Source organism: Haliotis rubra, unplaced genomic scaffold (assembly GCF_003918875.1).
Source record: "Haliotis rubra isolate DU_JTF1 unplaced genomic scaffold, ASM391887v1 Scf205, whole genome shotgun sequence".
In the NCBI taxonomy this organism is placed as follows: domain Eukaryota; kingdom Metazoa; phylum Mollusca; class Gastropoda; order Lepetellida; family Haliotidae; genus Haliotis; species Haliotis rubra.
Window position 1 is genome coordinate 788566 of NW_025766059.1, and position 14742 is coordinate 803307.

The 14742-nt window shown below is 39.2% G+C and overlaps 1 protein-coding gene and 1 long non-coding RNA gene across 2 annotated transcripts; one reads left to right on the plus strand and one right to left on the minus strand.

Moving 5' to 3' along the window:
- Positions 1 to 2562: 2562 nt before the first annotated feature.
- On the minus strand, positions 2563 to 12668 carry LOC124276069 (carbonyl reductase [NADPH] 1-like). The gene is made up of 8 exons (XM_046711723.1): positions 12537 to 12668; positions 11784 to 11865; positions 10277 to 10455; positions 8465 to 8577; positions 8068 to 8196; positions 6637 to 6778; positions 5322 to 5385; positions 2563 to 4956 (listed from the first exon to the last, which is right to left on the minus strand). The coding sequence occupies exons 1-8, from the start codon at positions 12561 to 12563 to the stop codon at positions 4859 to 4861; spliced, it is 834 nt and encodes a 277-aa protein (XP_046567679.1). The 5' UTR covers positions 12564 to 12668; the 3' UTR covers positions 2563 to 4858.
- LOC124276071 lies at positions 5483 to 6617 on the plus strand. Its single transcript, XR_006898407.1, has 2 exons — positions 5483 to 5632; positions 6044 to 6617. It is a non-coding gene; the product is annotated as an uncharacterized LOC124276071 (long non-coding RNA).
- Positions 12669 to 14742: the final 2074 nt, after the last annotated feature.

Sequence of the window (14742 nt, forward strand, 5' to 3'; positions counted from 1 at the left end):
ACGGTGACAAGCACTGGTGTTCAACATGATCAGGATATGCAGTATGGGTGATAAGGCCTGGTGTATAATATTACCTGATAATGATGTTATCTCTACATTTGGCCTAGGAGTGTATCGACAAAGTGCAATGTGAAGCGTGACTCTCTGCATGGTTGAATCTGGCATGTCTGCGGACGAGGATATTTCGTCAGGATATTGGTTCCAGCCGTATGGTCAGGAACCAGGCTGATGGTCGCCAAGCTCGGACATCTTCTGTGCCCAACCAATTCCTGGTGGTCTTTTCGGACACTTTACCTTTGAACAATTGTCGTCTGGTGGAACTGGCAGTCACAGATCTGTTGCGGAAATGACGTAGCATGATTTAAATTGTGACGTCACACGCAGCGTCTGATGCCTTGGACAACCTGCAACGGGTCCCCAGACGTAAGGTGGTTCTAAATTTAAGTTTACAAAATTATGATCGTTTAATTAATTGTTTAATGTGACAGCTTCAGATATCCAGATGTGTCACAATATTGGCATCGCCCTGATACTACCGAACCGGGAGGGCTTTAGGTTTACTGTTCTGGGTAATACTCACATATACCTATCGACGTATACTCAACTATGAAAAGCATTTTCAGTGTTAGATCTCTCTCTATAGCCCGGTGTGAATATGTATAATCAGTGTGGAGTGTCATTTTCTATGTTACCCGCTGGAAATGCCGAACTGTGGGAATTCGTTTGGTACTTCGTGTCAGAAAATGGGATTGAACTGTTGCCTAACTCCGGTACTCCATATTATGATCCAATACTCGTGCTTCTAACAGTTCAAAATTAATATTGAGGTGTTTGGTGAGATAAATACTCAGGGCACATAAACAAACATAGAGGGTTCATCAACCCATATCCCCCTCGTGACCAGTGAACAACTTATATTATCATCAGTGTGGAGTGTCTTGTAGTGACAGTCTTGTAATGATGGACACAAAAGACACTGACGACATTTTTCATCATTTTATAACTGGGCTAGGCAATCGGTATACACTCACCGATATATGTGGTTACACAATGTTTCTAGAGACTATTAATTGCAGCTCAGGGCCTAGATTTTCAAAGCTCTCTTAGCGCTAAGATAGTCGTAAGTTAATGTTAATGTATGGCACTTACTTGGGCCGGGACGGGTCCAAATTTTCTACCCGGGTGCCCCACCCCCTATTACCCTACCCTACCCGGATACCCGTAATGATAATTCCTGACATCAAATTAGCAATATATTCTCCAGCTCGGAGACTAAAATTTCGAGTTTTTCAATTATGTTTAAACCATGTATTATATTCAAAAGGAGTGACTGTACATTATGTCTAAATTTACTTTGTCTAAAACAATACAATCTTTAAATCATGAAAGAATAACGTATTACATTGTTTAACCTATTGGTCACATGATCATAACGGGTCCGGGTATTGAGACGGGTACCCGGGTCCAACTCATTACCCAGGGGCGTGTCACGCTTTAGAAACAGCGTTAGCAAAGACTATGTAGCGACAAAGAGAGCCCTACCCTAGTACTTCCAGGTTATTTATATGTAATAGTAGTATTCTGCCAGGGATTAAGGTGACAGTGTCGTACAGGTATTTTCTAAAAGACTATGCATTCAGGTTAAGTCTAATGTGTATTATCCTGTATTTCACGTACCTCTATCGAGACTTCATGAATATAAGGCCTTACTATAGGGAGACTGAGATTGACTGGTATGAAGGCATGTACCCTATAGCTACTGTCTGCTGTGTGGAAGAGTCAGTGAGTGAGTTTAGTTTTACGCCACACTCAGCAATATTTCAGTTATTTGGGGTCGGTCTGTAAATAATCGAGTCTGAACCAGACAATCCAGTGATCAACACCATGAGCATCGAGCTGTGTGGAAGACGGTACAGGAGTCCTTTAAGCTTTTTTGACCTTGATGATGATTTTTATGGAGAAGCATGTTCAGTGTCTCACACACACACACACACAGAGAGACACACACACACACAGAGATAACAGAGCCATAATAATGAATGGTCCCTTACAGCCCTTGGTGGAGAGAAGGCATCTTGATAGGTCTAAATTGCTTTTCATTACCTGTTACCCAGAGTATGTAATCATGTACAGTGACATACAGGTTTATCTACAGCTAATTCCTTTGTCACATTGTCACAGTAAATCTTCTGTCATTCATGACTAAACATCACTTTATGTTGGGTGAATATAGATCTTCTGTCTGGTCCAAGTCACCCTTACCTATAATATGGATGGTTTATTGTTTAACACTGCACTCAGCATTATTCCTGCTATTTGGGGTTGGTCTGTAAATAATCAAGTCTGGACCAGACAAACCAGTGATCAACAACATGAGCATCGATCTACGCAACAGGGACATGATGACATGTGTCAACCAAGTCAGCGAGCTTGACCCCCGATCCCGTTAGTAGCCTCTTACGACAAGCATGGGTTACAGAAGATTCATTCTAACCCTGACCTTCACGGGTCGTCTGCCATTACTGGCATTACTGGTACTCCAACATTACTCCAACACTGGTATGCATTCAAGACTTTATTAGCAATAGCTGTTCAACACAAATCCAAACAAATTTATCAAATTTCCTTCATGTAAAAACCGGTATCAATAGCAAAACATACAAAAGTATTGTATAGAACAAATAGAACAACTGAAAACAATATTGACAAGGAATCAACTGACAAACAGAATGAACCAGAAAAATACCTTGTCATGAAAGTTGAATTCAATATGAAGCCTTAATATATTTTCAATATACCATGTAATGTTTGACTAACAAATTGTTTTTCAAATAGAAAAACCAAGTATGATTATTTTTCCCCAAATATTTTCTGTGACAAATATATTTCTCATTAAAATAACCTCTCTGAAAACTAAATGGCTGGTCTGTTATGTCCTTGGCCTCATGGGTTTATGTTTTCTGAGGGAGTGAGAGTATAGTTTTATGCTGCTTTTAGCAATATTCCAGCAATATCACAGGGGGGACACCAGAAATGGGATTCACACGTTGAACTCATGTGGGGAATCGAACCCGGGCCTTCTGCATGATGAGCGAATGCTTTAACCACTAGGCTACCTCACCACCTCCTAGGTTTTCTGAACCAACTTGACTCATTATGTAAATTATATATGGCAAGCTAGGCAAGTTGGACCAATAACATTTCACTATAAATATAAACACTCTCATAATACAGCCGGACTGAAGTGTCAAGATTTTTATCAAACAATAGAGATGTTCTACCCAATAAACATCCTCACAAGTAACAGTTCATTGACTGACAACAGTTACTGATTTGATTACCCATAATTGAATGTCCATACATGGAAATTCAATGAATATGCTTTCGATATTTCGATATTAATGTTATAAAATGAGGTATGAGTATTCCTTCATAAACCTTACAAATACAAACATCAATAACATGGATCTACACAGGCATTTCGAATTGGTGGTCATCTCAAGTTTTTTATATTTTTTGTAAATCTTTATCCTCGCAAAGACACAAGGGCCTGTGGAAGTAACAGGTACCAGTAACTGGAAATTTGTTTATCTGGACAAGATTTGAAACGGCCTATGTCTGAATAATCGCGGGTCAACTGAAAATGCAATCATCATCACTGTGCAACATAAAGGATGTTCATTCCACATCATTTAAGCAATAAGTACAATGTACTTTTTAAAAAAAGATAAAAACATGTATAGTTCCATGAGCACAAAACTACTATAGTTGCTAACTTGATAGCTTGGAAAACAAATGACCAATGATCGACTCGACAATGCCAATCACTTCAAAGTACACAAATACTCTGCCATCCAGGGCAAGATGTGGCAACCAAGGCAAAAGGCAGCAATCATGGCAAAGGTCAGACGGCAACAAAATGGAAGAAATAGGGAGAAGGCAACTGCTTCTGATGACATGGCCAGTAAACGGCAGATTGGAACATGATAAACCAGATGTCATGAAACTTGTGGAACAAGGATAGAAAAAAAACAGCAAGTGAATAATAATAATGATAATAATAATTTTTGTACCAAAAAAACATAAGCAAAACAACCTGTGAGCAAACCTGGCCATTTACAGGTTTTATTCCATTTTCGCCCTTGCCTTGAAAGGTTGTTTGGCCAGTGTAAATGCATGAATTTCGCCAAAAGATTTTGTTTAATGAATCACTTGAGTGAAGACAGAATTCCGTCAGCTGTAATTGGGATTCCCCCACATTTCCTGAAGGTTAAACAAGTCCACTTCGAGGGTCATGGCTGAACTTTTTACATTCACTGGAAAATGACTGCAATCACGTGACCCCATTACAGTCTTCATCAGCCATCAGCATTAGCATGTCATGACAAGTTGAATATAGTGCACCTTGTAATGTTATGTTAACTCTATATACGGGCAGATAATCAAATATATATATATGTATATATATATAAACTGCAGGGCAAATTCAAGTATACACCCATGTTTCATGGCGGTGAAAGCCGAAGGAAACACAAGAGACCATAATTGCAGTGTTAAGACTGCAGAAGTCAGACAACTGTTTTCAGGCTATTAATGTAGCAGTTGTTTGTCATTTTGTTCTGATCCAGTTTTTAAATGTATACTATTTTGTCCGATAGTTCAGTTGGCTACATTTTGTGAGAAGGCTACTACTTGGAGGCTTGTCACCCTGCCTATGTGAAGCTAAGTTTATATACTGGAACTCTTCATAGACCAGAACAATCCATATACTGCAATTTTGCAGATATTGGATCCTACATATATTGGAAGTTTGCATATATAGCACAAGGCATCCACATATACTGGTTCTAGGAACAGATCATTCCCACTGCTTGATGGTTCTGTCTGAGACGAAGTTGCCTTTAGGGGATGTGGTGTTTGGAGGAAGGAGAGCCAGATACACTGGGGTGTCTGCACCTGGTACAAATAGCAAATGGCAAATGGTTCACATCTACGCCACTTGTGAAATTATGACATTTTTCTTGTCATTTGATGACAAAGAGTGAGTGAGTGAGTTTAGTTTTACGCCGCTTTTAGCAATATTCCAGCAATATCACAGCAGGGCACACCAGAAATGGGCTTCACACATTGTACCCATGTGAGGAATCGAACCCAGGTCTTCATAGTGACTAGTGAACGCTTTAACCACTAGGCTACCCCACTGCCCCTGATGACAAAGAAGGAAATGTAGAGAAAAAAGCCAAAGACACAACTGCATCACTGCCTATCTCTAATTGTCTTGTACTTGGTGTTTCTGAGTTATCCCTGAAAAAACTGCTCACCTTGATCGATGGTCTTCGGCCCTTTGTGACTCGACATGTCTGTGTCCACGTAGCCCGGGCAGCACTGACAAAACAACATGTGACCAACCAAAATCTGGATATGTTTGTTCTCCATAGGACCACCAAAATTGGCATAAGAGTGAATTACAAGTCTGCTATGGCTGATGACTTACAAAGGTTGCAAGTTCTATTTCTTTCAGTGTATTGTATCCAGTGGCCTTCATCAATTGGTAGTTTATGATATGTAATTCCAAATTTAAGTAAGGAATAAGAGATAGATTTTGGTAGATAAAGGTGCTTTTCAAATTTAGGTAATTTCTTGTAATATTTATAGTAAAAGCCTTTGATCTGTTAGTAAATGAACTGTTCCATGGTATAATAATACAATATGAGCAAGATGGCAGTACAAACAAGATAGAGAAAGGCTATGGCACTCTTGTTGCTATAATATTTATACAAGTTCTTTTCTTTTACTGGAAGAAAAGAGTAATTTGAAAGAGTGGAGGCTGGCATTTTTGGTATATTTAATTAGTATGAGATTTTTGCTTTGACTTTCAAGCGATGTAGAACGAAAAATGTTATGAAAATCGTCTGCTATGGCTGATGAATTACAAAGGTTGCAAGTTCTAATTTCTTTCGGTGTATTGGTCCAGTGGCCTTCATCAATTGGTAGTTTATGATATGTAGTTCCGAATTTAAGTAAGGGTACTTTTCAAATTTAGGTAATTTCTTGTAATATTTATAGTAAAAGCCTTTTGATCTGTTAGTAAATGAACTGTTCCATGATTGATAAAATTGGTCACGGGGAGACGTGTCGATCATACTAACCAACCACTGTCTGTCAAAAAAGCTTGGCATCAGTAATACATATGAAAGACGACTTGTTTAATATTGATTCAATATGGCTAACCCAAGGTGATTGATAGTTAGAAGATACATCTGATGTGATAACAGTTAACAAGTCACATGATAGTGTATCCATTCCTGACAATTGTTTATGCCAGTAGTTTATCATTCGTTTAGTTCTCGGAATTGTTAATGGTACTGTGCCTAGCCCGCAATACACCATAAAGTAAGGTGTAGACATACTAACTTAAAAAATTTCAGGTGTACATTTTCAAAATGCTTTTTCTGGTTTCACTTCCTAATCCAGTCTTACATGACTAAAGGACAGGATAACTGAAAACTACACCGCTCAGATTGCTTATTTCTTGGCTTAATTTGTGTTCTCGAATTGCAGATCTGTCTGTGATCAAGAGGAAAAGCAGTTTGATTATAATGGATCACCTATCAAAACAATAAGCAAGGCACTCACCGCATTTATGACGATGTCCTCTCTCGAGTCCTTCCTGATGTCTCTGTCCTGGATGAAGGACATCACCGTGACCGCGACCTTGGACATCCCGTAGGCGCTGTTGGGGAAGCCTAGGTCCTGGTGCTTACCTGCCTTGGCAGCACTGGAAATATAGATCAAAACTGACAGTACAATCACAAAAGATACAATAATGCTGTGAAAGTTGTGAATGAAGTTCACCTGATATCAGCAGAGAGCAGTACTGGCACCGATACCAGTCTAAGCAAACTTAACCTCAGTATTATTCGTTACACTGCTATACTGAGTCTTACAAACCCTTGTAGAAGGTCGCATCAGCTAACCTTTGAGCAACCCATGACCATCCAATCAAACGCGAGATGGCCAGGCGGATTTGACCAATCAGACAACGGCTACTGTTTAGGGTTCGGTGGGACTTACAATATTCCCCGCTCACTGACACTGACTGCTCAACAAACGAAAATCTGCATAAAACACAGATATTTGACCTGCAGTAGATATGCTTAGGGCTTCCTGATGACATGGTTACCATTAGCTAATACTTCTGTAAGCTGACATCCTTGAATATTGACAAACACACTATTTTTCTCACTGTTGTGGGGTAATCCATGTGCATCTCTTGGAAGCGATTGTACGGAAAATAAAATTCGGCATCATTTTGGAACAAACTTTTTTTAGGTAAAAGTTCAAAATGTATGTGCGAACGTCAACTTTCGCGATTTGGTAAGCTGTGTTCTGATTGGTCAATTGAAAAGTTTAGCTGATGCGACCTTCTCCTAGGTTTTTTAGACTCAGTATAAACGGTGAAATAAATAATACTGAGCCAAGTTTACTTAGACTGGCACTGATAGAGTACTAAAAGAGTACTAAAAGAGTACTGACTGAGTACTGACAGAGTCTTAACCTGACTATAAAGGATACTGAGTATACCCATAACAGTCTGTCTGTATGTTGATTGGTTGAAGACAGTGGGGATGTGAGTGGGTTTAGTTTTACGCTGCTTTAAGCAATATTCCAGCAATATCAGACACTAGAAATTGGCTCATCTCTGTTTAATCTGTTTGAGTGGCATTTTAGAAGTTGATGAAAAATAAGAAAAGTATAATACTTTATGGATAACAATTTCTTTATTTATAATGATGCAACATTTCGGAATAGCTTCTTACACCGTTGTCAATCTAGCTTGGCAACGGTATAAGAACCTGTACCGAAACATCGCATCATAACAAATAAAGAAGTTGTTTTCCATAAAGTATTATACTTTTCCTATCATCTCTATTTGTTGGGTTGGAATTTTATACTAGGTGTACAATTGCCCTGCCAGTTGTGGAATAGATCATCTTGATTACATTTTCCAGAAGGAAGCAATAACCTAGGTATATTTCACTTCACCTCATATTTTCTCAAACTTACTCAACAAACTCCTGCATGATCTTCTCAAGACCGTCCATTGTCAGACTGGGGTCCTTGAAGCGACCTTGAACGGCTGGAGAACATTTCTGGATCGTCATTTGAGATACAAAGCTGGAGACGTTCACAACCCTGTCAAACAAAAACTAAATCAGGTTGTACTGCTGTTTTCTTCCTGATGAAATGGGGGCAGGACCAAAGGCTGTGCTGGAATAGGGTCCTCCTGTCCTGAATGTGTGGACCTCTAAATCTACAGCAAATGACATTAGGGTTATGCTAAGGCTACCTTTAAAACACTGACCTGCAATAATTTGATCAGTGGAACCTGCAGGTTTCATGAGTCATTGGTAACCATGGAAACAATAAGCAATACATAAACATCTGTATTGCTGAGTCTCACCTGGCATGAGGTCGGAGCAGAGGGAAGAGAATACGGCAGACATCGAGGGTGGCCGAGACGTTGGTTTTACATGTAACTTCAGCTTGCTCCGGGAAAGGTGCTGGATCTGCTTGCTAAAATATCAAAGAGTGAGTGAGTGAGTTTAGTTTTACACCGCACTTAGTAATATTCAAGCTATATGGCAGTGGTATGTAAATAATCTTGTCTGGATCAGACAATCCGGTGATCAACAACAACACAATTTTCTACCTGGTACACTATTCCACCATCACAATGACACAATGTTCTACCCTGTACACTATTCCAGTATCACAATAACTCAATGGTCTTCCTTCTACACTATTCTAGCATCAAAATAACACAATGTTGTTCCTTGTACACTATTCCAGTATGACAATAACTCAATGTTCTTCCTTCTACACTATTCTAGCATCACAATAACACAATGTTCTACCTGGTTACCTATTCCAGCATCACAATAACACAATGTACTTCCTTGTACACTATTCCAGCACCACAATAACACAATGTTCTACCTGGTACACTATACCAGCACCACAATAACACAATGTTCTACCTGGTACACTATACCAGCACCACAATAACACAATGTTCTACCTGGTACACTATACCAGCATCACAATAACACAACAGGGATTGGGATAGAGAGCTTTGACAATGAGCCATTTTCTGAATTTAAAATGGGCCAATGCCATTGCATCAACAATAAACTCAAATGTTCAAAATGGCCCATGGCACTACCCAGCATCATCCCTAACACAATGTTCTTCCTTGTACACTATTCCAGCATCACAATAACAAGATGTTATACATTGTACACTATTCCAGCATCACAATAACACAATGTTCTACCTTGTACACTATTCTACAGCATCACAATAACACAATATTCTTCCTTAGAATCTTAATACACTAGACAAAGTTCCAGCATCAACAATAACACAGCCAGTTCTATGTAGTGTTTGTTTACAAGTCCTCCTCTTGTAAAACAAGTTGAATTTGTCACTAAAGGCGTCAAATTTGCAATTAAACATCGCTAGACAAGATTATTTACCTACATTGTATTCAGACTAATTTGGTTTTGCAAGGCATTGTCTTATATGCAGGGATTAATGACCGTGTGTAATTGTCTCCTATACAGTGCCAGAAATAGCAATCAGCTGTGCAGTGCACATGTTCCCCTACCAGTGATTTAGATAAAACATACCCGATAATATACTGAGATGAATTCTGATGCAGTGATCTTAAAACTGTAGTATCTGAAAGTGTTGTTTTATAAAGAGAAATATATTCTAGCATTGTGTTATTTTAATTGCAGGTTGTAAAATATTTATAATTATAACTAAGGTTATGGAATGACGGCTTTATGGTGTATTGCCAGATAGTTTTATGCATGGAACAATTTAACCTGTTCGGCACATTTGAATAAAAAATGGCCCATTAAAATTGTAAAGTTTACTATTGATACAAGGGCATTGGCCCATTCTAAATTCAGAAAATGGCTAATAATCCTGAAAATGGCCCATTGTATGCGTATGCGTATCCATATACTGTCAACTACACTTCATTTCGAGATGTGAGTCGACTGGGAATTTAACAAAATGAGAGATGTCATTGCGCCTGGAAAGTTTTGCACCTGGAGTTCATTCGCAATGCTAGCAAAACTTTCCTGCCCGCAAAACTTTGTCGATTTACAGCAGATGTTATACTGTGTACACCTTTTAAGCATAAGAGAAACTAGATGTTATGCCCTGTACACTATTCCATCATTATAATAACAAGATGTTTTACCTTGTATGCAATTCCAGCATTGTTGACCAAAACATCCAGTCCCCCGTAGGTGGACAGTAGGAAGGACTTCAGCTGCTCTATGCTTGACCGGTCATTGATGTCCAGCTGATGGAACTTGGGCTGTAGGCCTTCCTTGTTTAGATCAGCAATGGCTGTCTGGCCTCGACCTTCATCCCGAGCTGTGAGTAGGGCAAGAAAAAGGAATTTACACACGTGGTAAATTTGAAAACCTGACTGACTGACTGAGTATGGTTTTACCGCGCCGCTTTTAGCAATATTCCAGCAACATCACGGCAGGGGACAAGAAATGGGCTTCACACATTTACATTGAGTCTAACCAACACTTTAACCATTAACCCCACCCTCCCTGAAAACCTGACCATTAGGTACATACAGAAGTAAGTACTGTGCTTGATACTAGTGCTGGTATTGGCATACAACCGGCGATCACGATACACATCGCGATACTAAAATTTTAGTCACAATGATATATTACCAAAGTATTGTGCACTGAAGCTGTGATATGATCACTTAATCCGATATAAGGGTGGTGATACATAACACGATCCACAGTACTAAAATCTTTAATTCTAGCAACAACTATAAAACACCTCAAGATCAAAACAAAACCATTTTAAAGTATTTCGTACAAATTGTGAATGTTAATAACAGCGTTGTTCAATGTTCATCCGAAATGAAGGGAGATAATTAAGTTTATACAAACGGACTTTGTGAATATTAATAACATGCGAGAGCTATGTCTAAAACACAGTTCTTGGACGGAAGAATTTCTAGTTGATACACCACTTTGAAAGTACCGTTCTACTAATGAAGGGAAAATAAGTAAGCATATACTTTAATCATCAAACAAAAGTAAGTATTTCTTGACAGATATCGCAAATAACATTCGCAATATTCAAAGTTAAACATCAGGGATATATCAGAGGCTGATTTTGGCCCATTTAAAGTAAACATTACCAACTTGAATTCGGGATATCACGGCAATGTAAAACTTTACACTGGTGATTATCGATTTCACTGCATAATCGCTAACGTTGCAGGTTAAACTCTATGAGTGAGTTTAGTTTTACGCCACACTCAGCAATATTCCAGCTATATGGTGGCGGTCTGTAAATAATCGAGTCTGGACCAGACAATCCAGTGATCAACAGAATGATCATCGATCTGCGTAACTGGGAACCGATGACATGTGTCAACCAAGCCAGCGAGCCTGACCACCCGATCCCGTTAGTTGCCTCTTACGACAAGCATGGGTTACTGAAGGCTCATTCTAACCCGGACTTTCACGGGTCTCACTCTATGAAATGCAACAGGCTTTGAGGAACCCTTTCTCATGGAGGGGTGGTGGGATAGCCTAGTCGTTAAAGATTTTGCTCGTCATGCAGAAGGATTTTTAAAAAGTTTTGTAACGCACTGTGGGTGAAAGTCTGAGTGTAAATAAAGGAATTCAATGACATGGTGTCCCTCATTATATTTGACCACTCACATGTAAGGAAGACGTCCCCGTCATAGCTTTTACACAACGCTCTGACGATGCCAAATCCAATACCCTTGTTGGAGCCAGTCACCTTGAACAGAATGTACATATTATTTGTTTCATATTCTATGACACTGAACCATGCTATTTATAATAGCCAGAACAGTCCTCTCAATGCTGTTTATAAGACAAAATAATGTTTTTAAGAAACAGAATTGTTATAAAGTCAGATTACTTCATACAGTGAGTGAGTGATTATTCCTTAACGTCGAATCAGCAACTTAATACAGATATCTTGTGCATAGTGCATTACTGGTAAATACCATAATCTGCATTCAATATATGAGAGTGAGGGCTATTATCCTGCCTGGCTTGGATATATTCCAATTTGCACAACTTGGTTTGATAAATAACATCCTTAACATATAGTACACGTATATTCCATAGTCACAGTAGAAAATGTTGTGTTTTATGCTTTTATCATTCATGCACTGTATTTACAAGATCTTCAGAATTCGTTTCAGCTACCATTCACCTTTTACCTAACCCGACCCTTATCTTAAACTGTTATTTCATATTTGTTACGCTGTTATATTGGCCGCTACCATAAGTATAGACAGAAGCCCAGTTCGTAGCAAACTAATCTCCAAGCAGCGTGACAATATTCTGTGGACGCCGGACGCGATGAGGAGGAGTTTGCTTTTGAGAGATGCTGGCTAGGTTTCAAATTCACTATTGATAATATAATTGATCTGTACTTACTACTGCAACCTTTCTGCTACTTGCCATAGTTGGAGCTTCGTTACTTGACACGCAAAGTTTTAGACACGATTGCACGGATATGCACTGTGACTGTCCACATCTAAATTACTGTGTTTTGTGACGGAAGGATTGAAAAGTGGGATTGCGGGATCCTGGTTTACGTAACTCATCTTGACTTGAAACCGGTTATGTAGGCTATCACTCATCTTTCAAGTACATCGAATAGGATATAAATATTTTACCTAAAGTGACGTTAGTGAGGAAAAAAAGTAGCAACTTACTAGTGGGTGTTTATCGCCATGTTATGTCTTTAAAATTGATATAGATCTTTACCATCCGCTACGACTTTCCAGATGATAAAACCCATTGAACAGTGAGACAAAAACGAGTTATAAATATAATTTGACGTCTCATCGGCGTTTTCGTTTTCAGCCTTATTGTGACATATCGAGACATTACAGTGCGGATGGTAAAAACAGTTAATGGTTGTGGGATATAGTATCAAAATTGTTCCATACGTGTTAATAAAAATTAAATGATTACACATGTAAAATGTAGACTAACATATGTCTCAGAAATTAACATATTTTACAGAAAAATACTGTTCATAAAAAATAATAATAATAAAATATAATGAAAAGGAGCCCAGAGACTTTCGTCATTTGCAGAAACTCTGTAAATCTAGACTTGCCACATATTCTAGACTTGTATGGGCTTTCCTCGATATATTTGTTTCAGGGTCTGTGTGACAAACTATTGTAAATGCCACATAAGTAGTTAAAGCCATGCACGCCTGCTTCCAGGAAACATAAAACACGACTCATTAGTTACCAAACCCCATTTTATTACCAACATTAAGTATTGAACCAAAGGAAAGGGGACACATAAAGAGACGTACATTCTGTACTTTCGTAACATATTTCCACTATACTGACTGAGGAGTTCTACTGACACGCCGGTAATGCCATGTGTCATGAAACATGGCGGTTAGGAGACCAGGTGAAAATCCACGCAGGTCTCCACATATGTTACACACGTGAGGACATTTTGAATGTCCCCTGCGTGATACTGCTGGGCAATTGCTTAAAACGGCGTAAAATCCAACTCCCTAAATCTTGCTCGCTTTCTTACGACTATAAAGTTTGGTTGAGTTTGGTTTGTTGTTTTACGCCGCACTCAGCAATATTCCAGCTATATGGCGGCGGTCTATAAATAATTGGGTCTGGACCAGACAATCCAGTGATCAACAGCATGAGCTTCAATCTACGCAATTGGGATGACGCCAAGTCAGCGATGACCTGATCCTGTTAGTCTCCTCTTAACAAATCGGTTACTGAAGATCAAGCGCGGACCACCTGACTGTAAAGAGCAAGTAACATTCCATGAATACACAAATATAACATTCCAGTTTAATCTGTGTGTTCCATTTTCACCAATGGTATACATGTATATTTTAATGCTGATCGTAAGGGGCCAGTTTGTGGATCGGGTGGTCCAGCTTTGTAACTGAATTTGCTTGTCATACGCCGCCGGTGGAGGATAGTATTTATATTATAACGATAAATCCATTTATCAGTCCCACAAGGCATGCTCGAAGCGCCCAGCAATAAACTGATTATCATTATCGCGGATAACCCAAGCTGCCTCTGAAACGCTAGAAGGTTAATTGTTACATGACTTATCCCACCGGGTACCCATTTTCTGCTGGGTGAACAGTGGCAAGTTTGAACAAACTCACTTGCCTAAGGTGAGACAACATGTATCACATGCGCTTCATTGTGGGGCAGGACTAGAAACTCTCAGTAGTCCAGCTACCAAACTCGGTCACCCATCCGACCACTCTCCGCGCCCAACGTTGCTTAACTTCAACAACTGATTTTTGACCCCAGCTCTATGCAGTGGTTGATATCTGGGTTCCTATCCACAAAGCGTTCGTAATGTTTATCAGGCCCTATCGTAACTATATGGTTATCATAGGTCTACACGCCTTGTATCTCTACACTATTATATAACACACCGCCCCCATGTAGATAGTATACTGCCATGTACGACCCTAAACAAGAAACAAACAATTCTAAACCGTCCGCTCTTACACTGTACGAGGTCTCGAACGACAGCCAACTTGACTGTTTTGGAGATATTCACTCAGTGGTGAGGCTTGTGCAGATTAATATCCCCGTGCATGCCACGTCCAGTCTATGAGGTT